Source organism: Pituophis catenifer, unplaced genomic scaffold (assembly GCF_029215685.1).
Source record: "Pituophis catenifer annectens isolate HBS135680 unplaced genomic scaffold, rPitCat1.0.hap2 SCAF_1, whole genome shotgun sequence".
In the NCBI taxonomy this organism is placed as follows: domain Eukaryota; kingdom Metazoa; phylum Chordata; class Lepidosauria; order Squamata; family Colubridae; genus Pituophis; species Pituophis catenifer.
In genome coordinates, this window is record NW_027256881.1 from 78,465,485 (window position 1) to 78,490,642 (window position 25,158).

The 25,158-nt window shown below is 36.0% G+C and overlaps 1 protein-coding gene across 1 annotated transcript in view; it reads right to left on the reverse strand.

The window, feature by feature from the left end:
- The window catches only part of SNX9 (sorting nexin 9), a 37,038-nt gene that overhangs the window by 6,478 nt on the left and 5,402 nt on the right, over window positions 1-25,158 (reverse strand). The window contains exons 2-12 of the mRNA XM_070932632.1: window positions 19,729-19,815; window positions 18,673-18,747; window positions 15,227-15,340; window positions 6,720-6,873; window positions 5,674-5,827; window positions 4,365-4,449; window positions 3,652-3,777; window positions 3,376-3,493; window positions 1,978-2,108; window positions 1,430-1,533; window positions 103-206 (exon numbers count right to left, since the gene is read on the reverse strand). Of these exons, the coding sequence (XP_070788733.1) occupies window positions 103-206; window positions 1,430-1,533; window positions 1,978-2,108; window positions 3,376-3,493; window positions 3,652-3,777; window positions 4,365-4,449; window positions 5,674-5,827; window positions 6,720-6,873; window positions 15,227-15,340; window positions 18,673-18,747; window positions 19,729-19,815 (1,252 nt within the window). The remainder of the gene's footprint in view (window positions 1-102; window positions 207-1,429; window positions 1,534-1,977; window positions 2,109-3,375; window positions 3,494-3,651; window positions 3,778-4,364; window positions 4,450-5,673; window positions 5,828-6,719; window positions 6,874-15,226; window positions 15,341-18,672; window positions 18,748-19,728; window positions 19,816-25,158) is intronic.

A 25,158-nucleotide genomic window follows, 5' to 3' on the forward strand; every position in this document is an offset into this window, starting at 1 on the left:
AAAGCCATTATATTTGATGTATGATTAGTGCACTGAAAGTTTACATGTGAAGCATACATTTTCATTTAATGAAAATTAAATAATTAAAGCAAATACACTTACGTCCTGTACAACGTTTCCAGTGTTCATGGCCTACTGTTAGCAACTCTTTGACTCCATCATCCATGGATTTAGTGAACCTGCCAACTGCATCACACTTCTGTTCACTATGTAATAATAATAATAATAATAATAATAATAATAATAATAATAATAATAATAATAATAATAATATAGACAGACAGGGGACAACTTTTAATTTCTATGTTGTCTAGCAGGCTATACTCTTTACACTCTCTCCCTTCTTTTCCCAAATAATTGTCTACTGAAAATAATTTTAAATTCTGGGTGAATTTTAATTATATACAATCAAGCTATTATATATAAATAAATTTGTTTACTAGCATTAAGAATCCATTTCAAATCATTAAAAACTTCTCCTTAGAGAAAAAACATGCTCAGAAAGAACATTCTTTAGTATCTTTGGCCCCGTGCAGTCACAATGCTGCCATTATTCAGCATGGACAAAAGTTCAGAAATGGGTGAGAAGAATGCATGCTCTCTTTCACTATTCCATTTTTTCCCATGAAAAATTCACTTTACTTGCTTTATAGTTGTGCACAACATCCTTGTGCCAGGTTTATTGGTGCAAATTGAAAATTCTACATAATCTAGTCACCATTATCCATTTTTAAAATTAATACTAGAAAATATTTAATTATGGATGACGGCAGAGAGAGTTCACCATAAAGGAGACTAGGAATAGTGAGCATGTAAGCCAAAAGCATTAACTATGACTGACTATTATAAACGTTAATTACGTTTAAGGCCAAATATGTTTTCCACAGACTAGCTATGTTAGACCTAAGAAAAAAAGGCCTTCAGGCGGCCAAAGATGAGGAGAGGGAGTCTCATTGTCTGAGGTCAAGCAGGAGGAAGTTGATAGTTTGAGTGACTGAGGAAGTGGGGAAACACTCATTCAGTTCTCAGGCCTGCAACTGCTGTTAGGTAAAAAGCAACTGCAATTCTCCTTTTCCCTTTCTCACATCTGTGCTTCATTGCTGCCACTGGGCCTGAGCTCTTACATCGCTGGGGACCCCAACTGATGGGAGTGCCTTGTGGCCCACAGAGATCTATTTATGCTTTTGGCAATAGTCCAAAACTTGCTCTCAATATGGAAAATAACAAACATCAATAATATGACACTTGAAAGGATTACTTGCTAGTATACATCCTGTTTAAATGAGCCTCACAAGGAATAGCAAAAGGTTTTGGCTACAGTGAAAATATTTATTCTAGTTAAGATTAAAGTTACATTTGTTTTATTTCAGTACTTTTTTTTCATCACTTTTGTTCTATTGTAATAGAGATGGGGAATCCAGTAACTTACATTTCTATCATATCCAGATCAGGAGCTTCCGGTTCCATAGTAGAAAATACCATGACACCAACAATCTCATCTTTTTCTGCCTTCCTTTTACCTGTTTTCCATTCCTAAATATAAGAATGATTGTATGAGGGATGCACTTTCTAGTATTCACCATGGTCTTGATGAGGGAAGGAAATTGGAAAGTTCTGATTCTTTCACAGCTGATATGCAGATCAAGCATACCTAACTCCATGATCACAAGAGCCATACAATCTACCGTATACTAAAGAGCTACAGAAAATGGTTTAATGAAGCTTAGGAGGCAGCTATTTGAAAGAGAAGAGCTCTGAAATCTCTGCAGATACACTTGAAAAAGTTTGTGGATCATGACTTACTATCAAGTTTCACTATTTTACTACTTTCCTAACTACAAACTAAATAAAGCACAGTTTAGAAGTCATTAGAGTTCATGGCAAACATTTTGTACAAGAAATATTCCCTATTAACATTTTTAAAATTAAGATTTATCCACCAATCCATTCCCAAAATTTTTTAAGAAAACATGTTACCTTTTCATCACGGAAACTAAGAAACTGCTGAAAAAGGTCACTTTCTGAAACAACTGGGTGACGACACATCCTGGTCAACCAAGCTTGTAATCTCTCCATCCGCATTTTGATGAATTCTTCTTCAAAACGTCCTGCAGCCAAAACAGGACTCTTACTATCATCCATGTTTTGATGCTATTTTTTGAGATAAATCACTAAATATGTTGACTAGCTTGAGACAATATACACATTTCATGAATTCACCTAATGTCTAACTCTTTTTCTCCCCCTCAAGCTGAAAATACTCAATTTATATATTTTGTATAATGTTTTAATTTTTTATGGCAAGTATTTTCAGCTTAAGGCAAAAGACTGCTGACACAGAATATTTAGTTTTCCCTTAAGAATGTTGAAGTGGTAAAAAGTAAAAGATTTATGTGAACTGTAGGCAAATATGGGTCATGGAATCAGCCCATCTATCTTCTGTCTCATCATCTCAGCTCCCTTTTGATTTCCTTTCAAAAATGTTGCCTTTCTCTAATATTGTCTAATCAGCAGAGTTTTGAAAATAAATCTCCTTTAGGAATATAACTACTGGTACATCCCTTTTAAATAGTAGAACAGGTAGCCAAGGGTATCTTTAGACAATGCAGCAGGAAACAAATACATTTTTCTGTTTTCAATTTCCTTAGCATTATGGAAATGTCCATAATGGTTAGTCCACGCTCAGTTTTCTTTTACAATTTGAACAGTACAAACAGTACAAATTGTTGCATTGGGTCTGTTATTGGCTGTTTTAAATATATCTGTTTAAAAGATTATCACGATATAGCAAGGAAAGACAACTGGAGAAAAATGCCAATTAATTAGAGCAAAAATTGTAGCCCTCCCCATCCTAGAAAAGTTTATAATTCCAATAAATGATTGAAATGGTTTTATAATTATTGACTTAATTTGTTTTCCTTGTATTTTTATAACAGCAGACCAAGTTATAAAATTATAACTTATGCCATATAAAATTATGGCTTTTTTTTTTTAAGCATATGGCAAGTGTTAGCCAGGGTGATATCACCGAGGTGGCTGGCTGCCTCTGTGAAAGGAATTTTTTTTGGGCGGTGTTATCTTGGACTATGGCATTAATAGTCCAATGTAGCATATTAAAAATTCCATGAAAAGACATTGTCAGAAGGCTGTAAAAAACAAAATAACTACATTTTTTCCGGGAAATATAAAACTGGGCAAAATAATTATAATAGTTTTACCAGCAGTTATACACACAATTTTAAATTTTTTCTCTATTTTTCTGGATTTTAATGTGATATAACTTGAAAGCTCTCTCAATAAATTTGAGTCACCGCTTCTCTATTTTTGAAAAATAAATTACAAACCATTAGCCAAACGTGATTTTGATAAAATTACCTGTAACCTGTTTATCTGGAAGAGATGGAATTGGAATGGCTGATCCAAACTTAATTAAGAGGCGCTCATATAACCAGTCAAAATGTTTATATCTGTGGTTGACCGATCGGTTGGTGTTCTGTAAAGCAGACAAAAAACTTCTACTATATGAATTCTGCAAAGCTGTAATAATTACAAAGATTATATCATCAATAGTATTAAAGTTTAAGGTTGAATATTATTATAAACTGGAACACTGAGATATCCTATGATAAAAGATTCCTGGTACGCACTTACTGTACATGTAAGCTGATATTCGATGTAGCTCTTCAAACCGTACATTTTAGAACCTTTTTTTGGATCAGCCACAATACAGTCAAATGTAGAAGTAGGATAAACCCACATTGGACCATAATCTCCAATCTATAGGATAACAAAGTTATATATCAATTCTAAGAATGCTATATGGTATCACACCTTTTATATATAGCCACCGACATCTATTAAGATTTACAAGTTTTATCTAAAAGCAATTAGCTCTTGTAAATATAAAAATCCAATAACTTTTCTGTAACTTAGTAGGGTGTACTATTATATATAACAATCAATACTGATTTGGAGCAGGTAGACAATGCAACATGAATAAATATTTTTCAAAGATTCCTTATTCATTACTTAGAACTCAAAATAATCAAAGTAACTGTATGCAATATGCTTTTGATTAGACAGCATGAGAGTTGATTTCAAGAAAAAAATCCCCTAAAACTTAAAATTAAAAATAAGAGGCTTCACTTATGCTATAAGATGCTAATGAAGAACTTTAGGCCATGTTCAATATTGAATTAATAAATTATAAGCTTCCATATTTTCAGAAATAACGAATTGAGGTTTCACTGTCCCATATGCTGCCCTAACTATTTACTACTTTGATTTAATTGTGGTTCATATTTTTAAAATATTTAATGATTCATGCAGTGGTTAAAATTTTAGATACATTGGTATTAACTTACAATTATAGGAATTTTCTCTTTGGGTTTCACTAGCTGCTTTGCCAGCAGATACTGTTCCACTCCGGGCTTTGCAAATCCAGGAAATCTAATCAGAGAAATAAAATGACTCAAGTCTTCTTTCATAGGGTTTTTGCTGTATTCAGAAATGCCAGCCATGATTTATAGGCACTTAGCTTTTGAATGTGATAAATGGCCTTCTTAAAAAAATACTTGAGCCAACAATGATCTAGTCTCAATGTAATTAACAACTGCATCTGAAGTGTCTATCTCTACATACACTATTAAGCCAGCTGTGATTGGCTGAATTCTCCCAATTAGAACAAACCGTGGATAGCAGCAGTTAGTACCAACTGCCACCAAAATACCATTCATTGGGCTCTTAAATTCTCTTCTGTCGCTTGAGAAACCAGCTATATTTTCATATAAATCAAACTCTGTTCCAATCCAATTCCCATCTCTACTCCCAACACATGAAAAAAGATTTGTCTGTAGCAGGATTTTCATCTTACTTTCTAATCAGACCACATATGCATTTAGCCACACATGAATCCATTGAATATTGATTTCCAGTGATGAAAAAGCAGTTCTTAGCACAGTGTTTGGTAACTAGATAGAGAAAGCTATTGACAGTCAGGATATAAAGCCTCCTAGAGTTATTTCAGCAATTCAAGCAGAATATAAATTGATAAACATTAAAACCTTAGAGCAGCTAGACTAAACTAGTGATATAATTCATTAAATGGAGATTAGGGTTATCCTGTTAAAACAATTAATTGCATTATCAACAGAAAATTAGAAAAATAAATGATACAACCAGTAAGCCATGATTCTATATGAATAATTGTTCAGGCACCGTAAGTTTTTAATATAAAGAGAGATCTCTCTACACTTTTATTTCAGAATAAAACATGATTAAAAGTTAGAAAATACCATTCTCATTTTTCTAAACCCTTTAGCTAAGATAGATAAAATGTCCTTTGAGTTGAATTTGATTCCTGTTACCTTATTGGGCCAGTTAGTTACTTAACAGACTAGACTGCCAGTACCTTCTGGATTTTCTAGTCTAGTTTGAGTCCAGGAATTTCATGATGATTTCCTATCCAAATACCAAATACCTACTCCTGCTTGTTTTTTTTATAATCAGCTAGATGCTAGGCCTTTCAATTGAAGAATACAAGTGTTTTTTTTCTTAAGATGTGTAGAATGCATCAGTTATTGATTGTGACTACAGCATTCAAACTAACGAGAGGAATTCATACATATCTCTTTAATTTCTATTCTGATTACAGTGCCATGGTACGAGTCCTACTTGTTCAGTGGCAATTTCATAGCAGTTCCACGGCTGTTTCCACGCTGAAGCCCGGCTGGATCAGAGGGCTCTGCCTCTTTATAACCAGGATAGGGGGTAGCTGCTGATTTTGGCTCATCCCATTCTTCATCCCATTCATCATCATCAGCCGCTGCTAAACAGCAAAGAACTGTGTGAGCAGCTAATTATTAAAAAGAGTGTATATAACTAACTAGGATTTTCCAGCATAACTTCCCCTAACAGTCATGTAGAGCATAGTGGCATGTTGTTGAAAATTGAAAGGACTGGTCAACTATCAAACAAATAAGCTACTATCATCTCAGTAATTTGTAATTTAATTGAATGAGGATTAAAAATCTGTAGTTTTACAAGAATTTAGATGTATAACAAAGATTATTTTTTTTTAATCTGTTAAATTTATTTGTTGCCCATCTCTCTGTGGGGCTACTCTGGGCGGCTTACAACAATAAAATGGAGAAAAAAGATAGAAAACGTAAAAATAACAATAGTAAAGGAATGAAATAATTAACAGTGGAAGTACAATAATATGAAATTTTAAAAAATGAAGGGAGGGGGAGCAGGAAGTACAGGGGGGAGGTGGGTCAGCAAGTTAGTCTAGCAAACCACTTCCAGTGATGTACTCCCCTTTTTGGTCCCCAGGCCAATCGGCAGGGCCAGGTCTTCAGGCTCTACTATTTATACTAAATAGTTTTGAAGATGAGGGGAACACAAGTGGCATATCTTAAATTTAATTCTGTCTTTAATCAGATGGAACAATAATTTCAGTAAAATAAATACATTAAAACATAAACTTCAGATTATTTTTGTTTTCCCAGATGGTTCAATCTTCCCTAACATGTCCATCTACTGGACCACTGATTTTAAATAATAGATCTACACAGTATATAATGTGAAATATTACCATATATACATTCTGCCCTAATAGTCTTAGAAAACTTCAAATTATGCATTTCATCAAAAGTCAAAGTTAGAGTCCAATCACCATTCCTAAAAATTCTTATCAATGACAGACAGTCTCTACTGACCTGGACCTTGATAAGCTTGAGGATGACCAAATGCTGCTGCCTCCCAATTGTTTGATGCACTATTTTTCTGCCTAGCTTCAGGTTTTGTTGACCAGGCATCACTAGCTGTTGTATTCTCCCAACTTGACCAGGGATCATTTGTGTTACTGGTAACCTATGACGAAGGAGATAAAGGAGCCATTAGTCTAAGGAAATAGCTTTAATAAAAAAATAAAGTGAAAGTATTTGGAACCAATTTTAAAAACTACATGATTGTTTTTTTAAAGTACTTCCCCCCCTCAAAGAACAATCAAAATTATATTCTAGAAGGAAATAAATGTAAGAATTAATATCAGATTTGGAAATTTTGCTTCCTCTTAGGATTTCAATCAAGTATGTTTGTTTGGAGAAAAGCAAATTTCTAGTAATAACAGAAATGTATGTAATTGATTATATCATGCAAATTTTACTTGCTAGTATAAAATTAATTGTAAAAAACTCTGGAAATATGATTGCCCAATTAAGATGTTTATAATATTTCTCTCTCAAGATGCACCCAAACTCAAGCAATACCAGTGTTCAGTTCAATATTTTTTAAAACATCATAAATTTAACATTAGAAATTAGAATTTTCCTGATTATTAAAAAAGAGAAAGATAGCAGGTATGGAAAATTAGCTTACTGAGCTGAAACATACCCAAGCATTTTGATTGTATACAGAGCAGTGGTGGGTTGCTCCCGGTTCTGTCCAGTTCTTTAGAACCAGTAGTAAAAACAGTGGGAGGCTCCGCCCACCCGGCTGAATGTCATAATTGATGATTTGCACATGTGCAGAAGCTTCTGCGCATGCGCAGCAGAGAGCAAGCACTCCCGTTGCGAACTGGTAGTAAAGGTAAGTAGAACCCACCTCTTATACAGAGTATTCTTATTCTCCTTTGCAACACAGATATACTGTGGTTAAATCAAAAAGTGCTTATTTAAACAATTTCCTAACCAAACTTCAAAACATGGTGTAAGATCCTGTTTTATTCCAAACTTGAAAATGAGAACTTCTCAGTTCAGAAGAAACTGATGATTAGATGCTTCTGGATTTAATTAGGGTAGAGAAAGGCAAGAATGTTGCAATGGAAAAGTTAGTGGCACATATTTGGCTTAATAAATTCAGATTTGCAATTACAAACAGTTGCTACAATTGCAAAATAAGATACAGATCCCCCCACCCCCACTATTGTTTAGAAGAGCCTTGAAGACCTGTCTCTTCTATACACGTACACGTACAATGACAATAAAGTTATTATTATTATTCATTCAGCCTTTGGTAAAGGAGAGTTAAAGCCTTGCTTCGTTCCATCTGGTTTTTGCCAGTTGCCATCTTTTATTGATTTTATGTAATTCCTTTATTGGATTGTTTTGATCTTCCCTCAAATTCCTTTTAGGTTGTACTCAGATGCATTGCCTGTTTTCCCCTCATCCAAAATCTAAGACCCTCCAGAAATTGAGATTTTCTGCCCAATCTGTGGTGGACATAATAAAGTATCCCCTACTGATTGATAATATATCACTAATGCCAACAGATAACTCCTCCCAGTGGCTTCATCTAGGTCAGGGTTCTCAAACTCGATTTCATTGAGGGCCGCATCAGGGTTGTGTTTGAACTTTGGGCTGGGCTGGGCTGGCCAGGGTAGCCAGGGTGGGCATGGCCAGCTCGAAGTCACTCGTGTCGGGGGCACTTGTGGTGGCCCGAGTGCTGTGCCACCAAAAACGAGCTCCCGAGCTCCATTTTCGGCTGCAATGGCCTCCTGCAACCCTCTGCCAGTGAAAATGGAGCTCGAAAGGGCCTCCCACAGCCCTCCCGAGCTCCATTTTCACTGGCATAGGCACCGTGGGCTGGTCCTCCGCTGTTTCCAGGGCGGCCCCATGGGCCAGATCTAAGCACCCGCGGGCCGGCTCTGGCCCCAGAGCCTTGAGTTTGACACCCATGATCTAGGTGATAATGGTGAGGGAGAGGAAGAAGAATGGCCAAGCCCTATGATACTCTAGAATAGAGATCCCAAGAATGCAAACTCTTTCCCAAATTATCAACTGAAACTGGTCTTTATGAAAGGAGGAAAATCATTGCTCCTAGGGCAGGTTTTAGGCTAAGATTGAGTAGGCACTGGTATAGGGTATCAACAATTAGAGAATTCTAATGCTATCCCTTCTTCCGAATCATTCTAAAAATATGTAACATTACTTAACATCATTGAGAGATGGTGTCAATGTGACAAGGGGCAGCATATTCTCTGGAGCTAGCACTACATAATCCTTGATTTACCCAAAAAGATACCTCAGTCCATTGTATTAAAGGCAATTGAGAGATTCAGCAAGAAGAGAGTTTCTGCCCTTAGCACAAATTCTACTATACTACAATGTTCAGATCCTTGAAGTAAAAAAATATAAAACCAAAACTTGTATAAATTTAACTGAAATAAAGACAAAAGCCAAGCACAATCTTCCATTATAACTAAGTCACACAGAAAATGCTTCCCAATCTGCCTAGAAACATTGATACCTGCTTCAATATTGGTGGGGCAGATATCAAACTCTGGTTGTTAGCATCTACCAGTGGCAGCTTTACTACAAACTTAATTTGCACATAGATTCCTTTGACTGGGAGAAGCTGTACATACATTTTCTCTTTGATCTCAGATTTCCAAATGGATATAAAATTGTCAACAAATATAAGAGCAGAAACATTCATAAAGGGACTGGGGATGGGATGTCAAATGACAAATCACATTCAAACATGGCAGAACTCGTACTGTGATAACACAACATTGCTTTCATCATTTTGACTACACTACTGGATTTTCAGCCATAAATTGAAATTATTAATCCAGTCCTGGCCCTGATATTTAAAAAATGCAGTTCTTTATTGAAGTGTAGGCCAATTGAAGAAAAATTAACTGGCAAAGTTCATAAAGTGTGGGCCAAGTTCTATACCATAGTCATAGGAGTTTACAAGGAAAAGCTTAACTGTAGATGGAATATAATGAAACAGAATTAGCAATATAGTATTTATACAAAGGTCTCAAATGGAAATAATGTTGAACCACAGCTTTGCATTATGAGAATAAGTTAAGTTTTCACTACTGTTTTAGTGTAATGATCTGTTGAAACAAATCATCTTCAGATCACAGTTTTGAAAATAGCTTGGTTAACCTGTTCAGCATTTGGAAACTCCAGTGAATGGTAAAAGGGAAGACTCAGATATGGGTTTTTGATGTAGGTAGGTAGGTAGTAATAAACAAGAGTACAGAAAATGATTGGGCCAATTGGAAACCCAGCAATTAATGAGAATGAAAACTATCTGCTCAGAAAAAGATCTGCTTTAAATACATAGTTTAAGTATATGAGTGTGTGTGTGTGTGTGTGTGATACTCTCATGGTCAAGCAATATAGGTTTTTAAAAATGCCTTAGTGTACACTTTATGAGGTAATTAGTGACAGATACAAAGATGATGAGAATTTCTGAATGGGGGAAAACTATGTTTTTTTTGATAATGTCAAGAGTGGGTTTTGGGAAAACCTACTTAATATTATCTACCGTGTTTCCCTGAAAATATGACCCACCCGAAAAGAACCCCTAAGAGATCCGGAACTCTTTTATTGGCTACAGAGAGCTTTCAGAAGGCATCTGAAGACGAAACGGAAGCCAGGGGGTACCATGCGCATCAATCCAGAGTCCGTTTCTCAGCTGCAGAGAGCTTTCTGGAAGGCTCTGACGGTGGAGGCCTGGGGGTGATGCGCGCGTCAATCTGGATGTTTCTTGGCTGCAGAGGGCTTTCCGGAAGGCTCTGACAGTGAAATGGAGGCCGGGGCGATGCGTGTAAGCGGCAGCAGATGTGGACCAGCAGTGGGCTCCTGATGGGTGGGGCTGTCAGTGCCGCTGCTATGAGGTGAGTCAATAATTAGACCCACCCGAAAATAAGCCCTAGCTGTTTTTTTCGGGGGTCAAAAGAAAATAAGACCCGGTCATATTTTCGGGGAAACACGGTATTTAATACTTAATACAATAGGCCTCAATATTTTGTAATCCCCCTATGTTTGTAGAAACAATTGACAAGATGGAAAGAAGAAATAGATGCTTTGAAAGTATCTCAATCTAATTTTTCTCTCTTTCAGCATCTTGCAAATTATGAGTATTAAGTGAGTGGAAGGAGAAAAATTGGAATTCATCTGACCCTTATCAAATGTCTATGCTTGGTGGAATTACCTAGAAATGTCATGGACTTTAACAGTTTTTAGCACACAAAATGAATACTCATTTAAAACATTTTTAAAACATTTTATCGAACCAGCAAGGAGGTAAATTCTGTACTCCCAACCAAACTTCACCATTTATATATTATTTACTAGACTGTAGCCTGTTTCAGCTTGAGAAACTTGAAGCAAACAATTATATGTAAGGGAGTATAAAAAATTAATCAATCAGAAAGTAGAACTATATATAATGTAACATTAGGCATTGCTAACAAAACCTACCTAGAATCCAAACTGTAAATCAGGCTTTCTATATGTAAAGCAAGCACCAAGCAAGAATGCTCTCTTTCAGTTTTATTTGTAATCAGCTTAATTTTATAAAAAGTCTAGCTGGATACCAGTGCTCTGCTATAAAACTATATGATCGGGCTTGATAAATTGACAGTTAAAGCTTGAACATTAATGAGTAGTTATGATCGGCCTCTCCTCCCCTTTTCTCCCTCTGGCTTGCCCTCCAGAGGCCTCTCCTATCTTATTCCCTTCTCTCTCTCAGCCTTGCCCCAGAAGCCTCTCCTATCCTCTCCCTCAGGCTTGCCACACAGTGGCCTCTCCTATTTTATCCCCTTCTGGGGGGTAGAATGTCTAAACTCCTATTCCGCAGGCCACATGAGTCACGCGCTGCCATGCCCACATCCAAGTGGCAGTTGGAACAGATTTCTTTTCAGGTGGAGAGGGGGAGTAGAACGTCTAACTCTTTAGCATCAGAGCATGTTAATAATAATATAAGAAATATTATCTGATGGTCATTTCGAAAGATCCTTTCTTAGTGAGCACCTAGAAGCCACGAAAAACATATGTGCCAAATTTCAAGTTTCTAGCAGTGGTGGGTTGCCCCCGGTTCGGAGCGGTTTGCAAGAACCGGTAGTAAAACCGGTGGGAGGCTCCACCCACTGATCCTGACGTTATCAGAAGTGATCTGCGCATGCGCAGAAGCTTATGTGCATGGATTCGCTCGTGCACGTGCATAATGCGAACCAATCGTAAAGGTAAGTAGAACCCACCCCTGGTTTGTAGGCTTTACGGTTCTGGAGATTTCGTGATGATGCGCGAGTGGTATTTCGCTTTTATATAACATCAAAAGAATAATAAAAACTATTTATTTCTCAACTTTTTTAAACTCCCAAATAATTCATAATTAATAAATCCAGGAGCATCAATTAAATTAAGCATTCCAATGCATATTAAGTATGACTTTTCCATGCCCTTGATTTTCCTGACTATCATGCCTTGGGGGGGGGTGCCTTTGAGTCACTCTTGACTTCTGCTGAGTGTCTGGATTAGTCCCTGTAGTTTCCCTTGCAAGATTTTCAGACATGGTTTGCTATTGCTTACTTCCTAGGATTGAGAGAGAGGCACTGGCCAAAGATTATCCAGCTAGGTTTGCATCTCAGGCATTAGCTTCCTTGGTTGAACTGACAAAAGGATTAGGATGTATTGTGGAATGAAAATGTGTTAGACAATGTGGAAGACAAAATATTCAAGGATCACCTGAGAAATACTATAATTACATATACATATAATTAAAGAGGATCATACATCTGTAAGAATAAATTTTACTGTTGAGTTGCAGTCAGACTTTCCTGGGATTAGTAACAGGGATATGATTTAAAAAATTCACCCAACAATGAAAATCACTATGAATTACTTCTAAAAACCCAAAGAGATTTTTCATTCACTTGTAACTTTTTATAACTTCATAATTGTCCTTTGACAATATCAAAAATGATTTGCATAATAACATAAAAATTCATACCATCCATCTCACTAGACATACTTCAAGTAGCTCTTAACTTTAAATATAAGACAAAACTTCTCTTCACTACATTTATTCATTTTTAAGAATACAAGGTATAATTTTTCATCCGTTTTTTACTAATCTTCAAATAAACCTCGTCTATTTCCTATGTAATGGTAAATTGCTAAGAAAATTTCATGGCTGTACAGTGATTTAAACAAATCTTTTTCCCCACCTATACTAATAAAATGGTTGCTGATTAAGTTTTTGCTTTCTATAAAATCAAAAACCCAAAGGAATTTGACCTATCATTTTTTATTTTTATTTTTTTGCTTTAATTTATATGCCGCCCTTCTCCGGAGACTCAGGGCGGCTTACAATGCGTTAAGCAATAGCCTTCATACTTTTGTATATTTATACAAAGTCAGCTTATTGCCCCCACAATCTGGGTCCTCATTTCACCTACCTTTGAAAGGATGGAAGGCTGAGTCAACTTTGAGCCTGGTGAGATTTGAACTTGCAGTAATTGCAAGCAGCAAATGGTTTCATTATTCTGTATTATTATACTGCTGTATTTAATCACTACTTTTTTTTTTACTTTTGCTATTTGCAAGAGCAAAAGAAAAACAAAAAAGCAAATGGGCTTTTTTCACAGACAAAAGTATATTATAGTTTAATCTTCTGCAATGAAATCTGGAAGTTTCAAAAACACTTTTCAATTATTAATGAAATCCACCACCACATGTACCTAACTCAGTATTTCTTTTCTGTTAAGACCTTTGAACATCAATCATTGAAAAGAAAAATAATCATTCAGCTCCTGACCTATGGACGACAGAGATTTAAATATTGTGAAATAAAACCAGTACAGATCTAAATCTACACTGCAATATGCAGTAAAGGGAAATGGGAAAGCTGTTAAGATTGGCTTTATAATGATAGGTATAATACCCTAAATGTTTTCTGGCTGCTACTGGGTGAACCTTCAGAAACTTCAGAGTTTGTGTTGGTCCCTAAAACTAAAAAGTTTCTAGGCAAGAACAGAAATCTGGAAACTTTGAAAGGCTATTGAAACATGGAAAAAATTAGTGATCTAGAGAAACAAATTTATGTAGATCACATCTTACATTCATTCTAATGCAACATAATTTCTCAAACTCATGAACAATTCTTTGAAATAGGCCAAACAAAACAAGGAATAGAGCTAGAAGGTAGTACCAAAGGAAGAACACTTAGAAGAGAATGGGGAAAAAAGCACATACTGTGAAGAGTATATATTTTCTTGAAATAATCGATTATACGTCTGTCTGATGGGACTCACCAGATGAGTTTGTGAGGTTTTGCAACATTCTAAAATTCTCACTTACTGTAATTCACATATTCTTTAGTCCAAGGTCACAGGCACTCTGGTCTTTAACTTTATACACACACCATATGTCTATTCTCCCTTTAAAATCCACAAACTTACATGTTTCAGATATCCATGCTTTTATGGACATCTTGGAATGTACATGATATTGCAGATAGGGTTAGACATATATACAGAAACTTGTGGACCTTAGTGAGTAATGAATTAAAGAATTAAAAAATTAACCCCGAGGAAGGCTGACAAAAATAAAATTCATAATTTAGATATAGCATACCTATATCACAATTGGATAACTCAGTATTTCTTTTTAATGCTAAGACTCTTTCTAAAACCTAACAAGCCACTTTTAAACTTCTACTGAGGAAATTTTAATTCAATACACTAATATACAACCAAACAGTTACTACTGATTGAATCATTCTGAGATTGGATTTTAAAGAAGACACAGAAACTTCAGCCAGCACAATAATAAAATACATTAGCTTTGTATTAGCAACTGAACTAGTAAAAAACATTAATGTTTAGAGGCACAGAAAAACTAATATAAAATTTCCAAGCGTCCATGAAAAATTATCTTATTTGTGTAAATCAGACACAGGCAGATGCTTCATATTATGGGAAGGCACACTTAATTTTTATCACGCATGTTGGATTTTTTCTGTTCTATGGGATTAAAATTAAAATTTATTAATGGTCTTGTGAAGTTGCATTTTTAATTCATTGTAAAAACTCTTTTAAGACTATTTCAGGACTTCAATTATTTCTTACTTCGAAATTATAAGAAAACGTTTATTGTATTTCAGCATGCTAGTTGAATGCTAGGGAGATTGTAAAAATATGGCCAAAGAAACATATAGTTCTAAAGTTATAGGTTCATCCAGTTATAATCACATGCACTGGAACCCAAATAATAAAGTAAATTAGTGTGATTCCCAACTGTTAGGTCCCCATTCACATAAAAATAGTAAAATAAAGTTAAAAAGGAAAGACAAAAATATCAATTCTTTTCATGATTTGGTGCTGTTCACAAGTGGTGTATCAGCAGTACAGATCAAATATATATATATATATATATATATATATAGCATTTCTAGCACTCTAGAATACTATTAAAATGCATACTTGGCTATTGTTTTTCACGGCTTGCGAATTCGTCTGTGAAGCATTTGAGGAGAAGCAGTCAAAAAAAGCTTGATCAGCTACCAAAATTCCATCTCTGGTGCTTTCTTGTATAATCTGAAAAACAGAAGATTGCTGAAAAAACATTTCTAAAATCAAAGACAACAATTTCTATTGAGGATCTAATTTTGAACTTCACGGAACACAAAAATTCGGGACTATATCTTCTCCATTTAGAACAAGTGCCTAATATAATAACTTAATCAAACTTTTAAAAAAATGATTACCACTTTATTTTATGTGTTCTGAGTGCAACCTGTATACATACAGGTGTTCAGCAAGAAGCAATAGACCAGTACAAAGCTGGAAAACATGCAAAGCATGGCTTCTGATTTGGTTTGGTTTTTAATTCAGCAGAACCCATAGAAGGTTCTGTGTAACCAAGCAATGTGCTGCATGTGTCTATTTGAGTATCTGTCTCCCATTTCCTTTTTTGTTGCATCTGTGAGTGTATATGTCCACTGGAAAAGCCCAAGATTAACTATATACCGTACATTGCGCTGTGGGCCATGTGACTTACAATGGAAAAGTCATCTGAATCACTACCTCACAACACAACTACCTCTCTCATAATATACTGAGAATTTTGTTCCCTATAGCTTTTTTCTCTACAACCTCTGGCCTGATCTGGCCCATTTTTGACGCTCCACCTTTCTTTTGCCAGTTTTCCCCTATGCCAAATTTGGTCTGTTATATTTCATTTTTGGAGAGTTATATGCTCATAGACAGATTTCTGATCCCTTTTAGGTAATCTCTTTCCAAATTCCAATTCAAGCCAATTCTGTTGGCTTGAGAAAAAAAATAACAAAGCAGGAAAAGCATGCAGAGCAGAGTTCTGGATTTTTCTATGACTTTAATAATAGCTGTTGTCTGGGTCATGTGACCAGGACAGAGTTGTTGAAATGGAGGAGTTAGCAACATTCCCAATTGCTTCTTCCACATGGATGCAATAGGGAAAATTTTATGGATTGTCTTTCTAATTCGATCCAGCCTAATGTTTCTACTACCCATACAAAATTTGGTTGTTCTTTTCTGATCAGTTTTTGGAGCTTAAACATGCTGATGGATAGACAGTTGCACCTGTCTTTACATGGCTTATTTTCATCATTCCATTTAGCTGGAAAGAATAAAAGATAAGATGTCTATATGAAATTCTCACATAATCAATTTAGCATTTTTTAATCTTCCTAATCAGTAAATCTAAAACAGATTCTTTACCCAAAAGTCTAGCTTGAGACTCATACACAAAAAAGAATTCTACTAAACACACAGGACTCACCCAGTTTGTGTGTGCTCCATAAATTATAGAGGTATATTACTTTCTAACTTCTGCTTCAGGAAGCAGTTTGTGATCTGACATTTAAGGATCAACACTTTGTGATTTGGTTTTGTGTAAATAACTGAATTCTGTACCATATAAAATACTGTGTATAATACTGCCAATAAGTCTACTTATATATTATATTGTATATATACACAAATATTTATTTTATTTATTTATTTATTTTAAATTTATATACCGCCCTTCTCCCTGAGGACTCAGGGCGATGAACAGCCAGAATTAAAAAACATAAAATACAAATATTAAAAACAATTAAAATATATATAAATTTGGCCCAAAATTAAAAATACAAACCAATTAAAACATTTAAAATTTCTTCTTAAACCAGCCCAGCTTGCTGGAAAAAGTGGGTTTTAAGGGCACGGCGGAAGGCACTAAGGTCTTGGATTCTTCTTATCTCTGGGGGCAACTGATTCCAGAGGGTAGGTGCCCCCACAGAGAAGGCCCTCCCCCTGGGGGTCACCAGCCTACTTTGATTGGCTGATGGCACCCTGAGGAGGCCCTCTCTGTGGGAGCGCACGGGACGATGGGAGGTCGTCGGTAGCAGCAGGCGGTCTCGAAGATAGCTAGGCCCGATGCCATAGAGCGCTTTAAAGGTGATAACCAGCACCTTGAAGCGCACCCGGAAGACCACTGGGAGCCAGTGCAGCTCGCGCAGGAGCGGTGTTACATGGGAGCGCCATGCTGCTCCCATCACTACCCGCGCTGCTGCATTCTGGACCAGTTGGAGCCTCTGGGTGCTCTTCAAGGGGAGCCCCATGTAGAGAGCGTTGCAGTAGTCAAGGCGAGAGGTGACGTGGGCATGAGTGACTGTGCACAGGGAATCCCGATAAAGAAAGGGCCGCAACTGGCGAATCAGGCGAACCTGACAAAAGATCCCCCTGGTTACAGCTGTCAGATGTTCCTCCAAGGACAGCTGCATATCCAGGAGGACTCCCAGATTGCGAGCCCTTTCTGTGGGGGCCAAAGACTTGCCCCCAATAGTCAGTGATGGAGTCAACTGACTATATCGGGATGCCGGGAGCCACAGCCACTCAGTCTTGGAAGGGTTGAGCTTGAGCCTGTTCCTCCCCATCCAGATCCGCACAGCCTCCAGGCACTGGGACATCACTTCAAGGGCATCATTGGGGTGGCCTGGGGTGGAGATGTACAGCTGGGTGTCATCAGCGTACTGGTGGTATCTCACCCCGAAGCCATGGATGATCTCGCCCAGCGGCTTTACATAAATGTTGAACAGAAGGGGCGAGAGGACCGATCCCTGCGGCACTCCACAGATGAGAGGCCTCGAGGTCGACCTCTGCCCCCCTGCCAACACAAACTGCGACCGGTCGGAGAGAAAGGAGGAGAACCACCGCAACACGGTGCCTCCCATCCCCAACTCTTCCAGCCAGTGCAGCATGATACCATGGTCGATGGTATCAAAAGCCGCTGAGAGATCTAACAGGACCAGAACAGAGGAGCAACCCCTGTCCCGAGCCCTCCAGAGATCATCAACCAACACGACCAATGCCGTTTCCGTGCTGTGCCCAGACCTGAAACCCGACTGGAACGGATCTAGATAAGATGTTTCCTCCAGGAATTGTGGGAACTGCCGCGCGACCACACTCTCAACAACCTTCGCCATGAAGCGAAGGTTGGAGACAGGACGGTAGTTGGCCAATATTGCCGGATCCAGGGACGGCTTGAGGAGAGGCCTCACCACCGCCTCTTTCAAGGCAGCGGGGAAATGGCCCTCACTCAGCGAAGCGTTGATAACACCCTGGAGCCAGCCTCGTGTAACCTCCCGGGAAGCCAGTACCAACCAGGAGGGACACGGGTCCAGTAAACATGTGGCCACACTAAGTCTCCCCAAAATCCTGTCCACATCATCGGGAGTCACAGCGTCAAACTCGTCCCAGATAACATTCTCAAGACTATTCCTCGTCACTCTGCCCTGATCTACCCAGTCAGAGTCCAAATCCCCCCCGGATCTGAGTGATTTTGTCATACAGGTATTGTCCAAAATCCTCCGCCCTGCCTTCCAAGTTGTTTTATTATAATATCTTACCTCAACATAATCTGTAGGAACCAGTCCTCTGTCTCCTTGGCTGTTTTTGCCTTCCAGCCAGCCCCCACCTACATCCTAAAATAATTTTAAATATGGTATGAGCAGTTAAATTATAAAAGTAAGACATTATATATTCAGTTTTTCAGAAATAAAATTATACTCTGTGTTTTGCATATTTATTATATCTTCAACAGCCAATTTTAGTTTCTTCCTTCCTGAAAAGCATAATGGTATTTTTCTTTTTCTTTTTTTAGAATCATCAGAGAAGTACTGTATTGTATTGTGTTTTGGGGGTGGGGGTCGACTGAGGGAGCTCAACCAATCTCATTGTAGATATATTGTGCACTGACAATAAAGATTTGAATTGAATTGAACTGGAGTAAAATCAGATTATTTTCATAGGCTAATTTCATCGACATCCATGGCAAACAATATTTGCATACTTAATTCTGACCAAAATATTAGTATTACAAGAAAAAAGTATAATCAATAACATCTCTGACGGTTCTTGTAGTTTATTTATTATATAATTTCATGCAGAATTTTATAGGAAATCCACAAAATATCATCTAACTCTTCATTTTCCTACCATTTCCTCTATTTTTCATAACATTAATAATCAAATGACAGAGAAAAATATAGAATACTTCAGAATTTTATTATAATCCTAAAATGTGCTTATAATGATTCCCATCAATTTCTATGAGTCACTCTTAAGTACAGGTATTCAGTTATAACGCAATTCTATTCATTTCTTAATTCTATTTATCAGTAAATATTTGCAGCTTTGAGAAATAGTTGAACAAATTGCCCTGGCGAACTCAGTGCAGTTTGTGGCTCCTGTTTACATATGTAAACCTGTATCAAGTAAAGCCCATATTGTTATTAATCTGCATGAGAAAAATAAAAATGTGCAAATACTGTTTCTTTAGATTTTCATGTTTTTTTCCCAATAAAATTAATGAACATTTTCATCATTAAAATTTCAAAATGATTAGTACATATCATTTAGGACATATGATAGTATATATATTTTACCTACTAAAACTGCCTTACCGGATTAGTAATTGTAATAATGTCTCCTTCATTAACAGTTAGCTCATTATTTCCTGGTTCAGCAGCAAAATCATAAATCACCCGAGCCTGTAGGTATGCAAAAAAATTCTATATGAATGACATGTTTAATTCAACCTCATGAAAAAACATTAATAGGAAATCAAATTGTTCATTAATTAGCATTTTGAACACCTGTATTCTTAAAATCCAAATAAAATTCAAAGTCCAAAAATATTTTAAATGGAAGCAAGTCAGGCAAGCCTGAAAAACCACGTCTCAATATCTCCAAATTTTTTGTTGCATCTTTACATTTTCCTTTGTATAATTAAACACAGCACAAACTAAATTTGTAGAAACAAACACAGAAGTCTATCAAGCCTCTAGGTTTGAAGGATAAATACTGCATGACATAATGCAGCTATTACTTTCCAAGACTCACAAGAAAGGGATGAAGTCATTCTTTTTCACGTGGATCTGGTGGTCAGAAACATCCTACTTTTACATATGGATATTTCATTAAATCACTAGGTTCAGTAGTAGGAAATCCAGTGCTGCCCTTTTTTTCTGACCCAGACAATGACTCATGCTATCACCACTCTTGCTTTAGGACTTTAATAGTCGTCCAATACACATACATTTTCTGAATGAAGCTTTTCTGCTGCTCTATACATATATTTAGCAGAACTTTAGCCAGGGTATCTGACCAACTGATCAACAGGCAAAAGTATTCCTCTTTAGTTATCAACACGGATCTTGATAATAAATACCAGATTTGGTATACTTATCCAAATTGAATGCATTAAGAGGATGATTGAACAGGATCTACCCGAATGGCACTTTAATACTTTATGAATGAAAGTCATAATACTCAAGGAACAAACTTATGCTGGAGGAATACTTGAAAGAAGAGAGCTCTGAACAGTCCAATGTATCCCAAACAAATAGCAATTAGGAAACCAAAGAAGCAATAATATAAAGTATTTATCCCCTGCCCCAATTTCCTAAAACATATCTCAAAGTTAATATTTTAAGAAACACACTGAATTGTATTCCACTTCCATGTACATCAGCCCCATTTGAACATTATGTTTTTTTAATTGTATGGTACTGATTTTCAAATTACTTCTGTGGAGCTTATTGAGCCACAGATAGCCAGACTATTTCTTCCAAAATATACTATAAGTGCATATTGTTTTCAAACCTTTTCAGGCTGTGGAAACTTATTTAAAAATCCTGGAATCCCTGATCAAGGGGCAAAACTTAATGATTGAAAAAAATGGCTCTGCTTATATATAACTCAAGGCAGTGGAATCCCATCAAGTTTTTGAGATTCTGTGAAACATAGTTTGAAAAGAATTGTGTTTTAGATCATTGATTTATACCCTATTATTTACATCCTGCTGTCACTGTACATGGTGCTTTACAACTCACTACCCCAGAAGGTTTTGATGCAAAATTTAACATAAAAGGAAAAACTAAAATAAAAATAAATGAAAATAAATAAAACATGCCTCTTGGTTGCAGCAAAGGGGTCAAATTCCTTTACCACCATCTAACTCTTATCTAGATTGCTGCAGCTCAGATACATGCTGTTCTTTCAATGTACTTAAGATTAATTACTGGTACAATTATAGTTAGGAAAATGGAAATAAAATTGACATTCAATTGCTTATTACAACATCACATTCAACATTATTTCTGTTGTATCTTTGTTAGCTAGCTGCATAATAAAAAAATGTATTTTTCATTAAAGCTGAAATTCATTATGATAAACATTTCAATTACTTCAAAGATGAACTAATTTTCCCCTGCACAATAAAGTAAATTTCACCAAACACAGCTATACCTATTTAGCAGTAATCTAAACTTAATCTGATATAAATTAGCTCTGAGTCCATCGATGTATATCCTCCTCTAGATGTTGCAAGTGGCCAAATATTAGGTTAAACATCTTTGTTAATTATATCTTCTTTCCCCATATATTAAAATTATGCTACACTCTACAACTTATGCAGTGGTCATTAGTCATATTTCCATGCTTTAAGTGCACATTAAAAGACAGCAGGATAGCAAATACCTTTTTTTGAAATGCTGATGCTACAGACCAAATATCAATAAAGTTTGTTCCAGTCATGATAAAAACAAAAAGGCATTTTATCACAGGCAAGACAATACAGAATTAAAGTAAATATCTTTCACTGAAACTCATGAAAGATAATAGAATGCAGATACTAACCAACCAGCCAGGTTTTGACTAAGGAAATGGACATTTAGAAATTATTTTCAAATATACAATGATACTGCTAGAAAGTGCCTTTTAAATCCACTAAAATCAACTTTGTGATATATTCAGGAATACAAATTAAAACATCAGTAATAGGAAGCCCACCACTTCTCAAAAAAAAAAATGGTTCTACAACCAAACATCGTTAGAAAATGTTTTCTTCAATTCATTCAAAATCTGACTTTCTGTAGCTAAAATGTATTATTGGGTATCTTGAAGTCTAGAACAATGCAGAACATGGAGTGACTATCTTCCATATACCTTCAGTTTTTTAAAGATTTCTATCATATCCCTTTGTGATATTCTGAAGATTAAACATCCCCAATTGTTTCACTCTTTCTATACACTATTAAGTCCTTGATCATCCTCATCATCCTTTCCTGAAGCTGCTCATTTGTTTAAATCCTTCTCAGAGTATCCAATCCTCAAAAAATGGCCTAAATAATGTAGAATAAAGCAAAATACTTTCTAAGATTTGGAAATTAAGCTTGTGCTGATATAGCTTAAATTACATTTGCTTTTTTTTCCAGCCACATCACAACTCAAAAGGAACAGCAATTAACAACTTACTCTAATAACTTTTTCATAAACATGATTAGCAAGCCAAGTACATAAATCCTGTAACTATACATTTTCTTATCCTAATCATTTGTCTCTGTTGAATTTAATAACTATTTGCAGCCCATTTCTCTAACTTATCAATGTCATATTAAAGTTTCTCTTGTAGTTATCCCATACATTTTGTATCATTTACAAATCTGATTAGCATTCTCCTATCTCTTGAACCCTCCACCTTAAAAGAGTTACGGTGAAAGATCAACGTTTAAATTATGACAATCCACTCAAAACTGTCTACAGTTTGATAAGGAATCATTAGTAATTTTCTGAATACTATTTTCATGCCTTAACAGTCATGCCATCTATCTTCAATTAACTGATTTGCTAATCAGTGTTATGGGTACTGTGAAATACTTTCCTGAAATTAAAATATAATGTGTATAGTATTTTCACAATCTCTTCAATCAAAAAACGAGACAATGCTTGATCTGTTAAGATTTGCACTTAACTAATTACATGAATTTCATGGAACTCCCAGATGAATATCTTTATAATCAGCTATAGAATTTTCCCAGCTATTAATACCAGACAAATGGGTGTGTTAGCTTCCTAAATCCTTCCCCCCTTTTCAAATATATAGACACATTCTTCTTCCTCTTCAGGTCATATGGCCTTCTCTTCCCTACAATTTCTTGTAAAGTTTCAGCAAGACCATCATCTTATTCCTTTAATACTTTTAACACAATTCTATAATTCTTTCTTTGCTTTTTATAAGGAACCACTGCATCTCCTCTAATTTTAACAGATTTATCCAGCTATTCTACAGGGTCTTTTTTTTTCCTATGAAGGCTATGAGACTGTGGTTTGTTTTGTGTTTTTCAGCACCAGATTTCTTTGAAGAGCTAAATCTTCATCTTCTCTATCAACTGAAATTAAGTGACCACTTCAATAATTGAACTGCCTTTTTCTTCAAGAAATACAACAAGCTTGCCTTTGATGAGAGGCATCTCAGCTTGTGGTTAGGCAGGAAGACAAACATGTCCCCAAAATTGCATATACCACTTTCAGGATTTCCAGTTAGCTAAGTACAAACCCTTGACTTAGAGGTAAAATCTGTTAGGGATCCTCTCACTCCACAGGCAGAATTCTGACAGCTCTCTCAATTCGCCAGCTCAGTAAGGTTGCTCCTTGAAACACAGAGATGTTTAATATTTCTGGGCTTACTCAATAGGAAGCAGTAAGTCACCGATGATAGGTAATCAATAGATTTCAAAACATACCCCTTCCAATCAGCAGCTATTCATTAGATAACTTTTACACTCCTTACAGCTGAGCACACAGTCCCTCTTAATGCCTAGTCACTCTTCTCTTCCTTGTCTCTTCCTTCTATTGACCATGAAAACTTTTATTAGTTTGATCCAGTATAGTGTCCTTTCTTTGATTGGATAAATATTTAAGTTTAAAGCTCTACTGGTGGAATTGCTGAAGCTTTAGAATATAGGTTTCTTAATGAGTAAACTGTAGAGTATTGCTAGAATTAACACTCCAATGTGAAATTATTGCCAGCAGCACATCATAAAGAAAATGCTAGAACAGGGTAATAAAAATGTTTTCCCTTTTACTGAGATATTTGATCCAGCATAAATATAAATTAAGCTATTTTCTTTTGGTTCTATCTCAGTTTTAAATCTATTATATCTATATTTAGAGGATTTTAGGTTTTCACATTTTGAAATTGGCAACTTGCTACAGTAAACAAATTAGGATTCTTTATATATTCTTTATATTCAGTGCAGGAGAGTATCAGATATTGTAATTGGGCCTACATTTTTCATAATTGATACACAGTCAACATTTCTTGCTTGAATGCTACACAAACCTCATTAAAAGCTTAAGTATTCTATGGACAGTACATATTTATTAATATACAAGCATACCGTGATAAGGAATTAATTATTAGCATATAAAACTTGTCTGATTACCGCTTGAGAGTTTCAGGGATAAACACAAAAGCCACTCCAGTATATAATTAATAGTATCCTATTTCCCTGAAAATAAGACATTCCCTGATAAGCCCAAACAGGCTTTTGAGCGCATGCACTAAAATAAGCCTCCCCCTGAAAATAAACCCTCCCCAAAAATATTTAAACGCAGAGCTGGAAATCAGGTAAGACGGCAAGAGGAGCCCATCTTGCTCCATGGACCCCAAAATAATAAGACCTCCCCGAAAATAAGGCCAAGAGTTTATTTCGGGGTTCAAAAAAATATAAGACAGGGTCTTATTTTTGGGAAAACACGGTACTGCTAAGCAGACATAACTCTTTAGTAAACTCTTTAACTGGAAAGCACTTTGAAAATGCATTTTTTCTATATATTATTTATAATACATCTCTAAGAATTGCTAATCTTATATTATTATGGATGGTCACCCAGATGTTTAGATTGTATCTAAACTTCATTTTGTCTACCTATTGAGTCCCTCCCAAAGACCTGGAATAGGCAGTTGTTTTATTTTGTTAAAGGTATCATTATACGACTTTTACAACTGACCAATGGTGATTTTTGTCAATGCTGATAGTGTTCAAGTA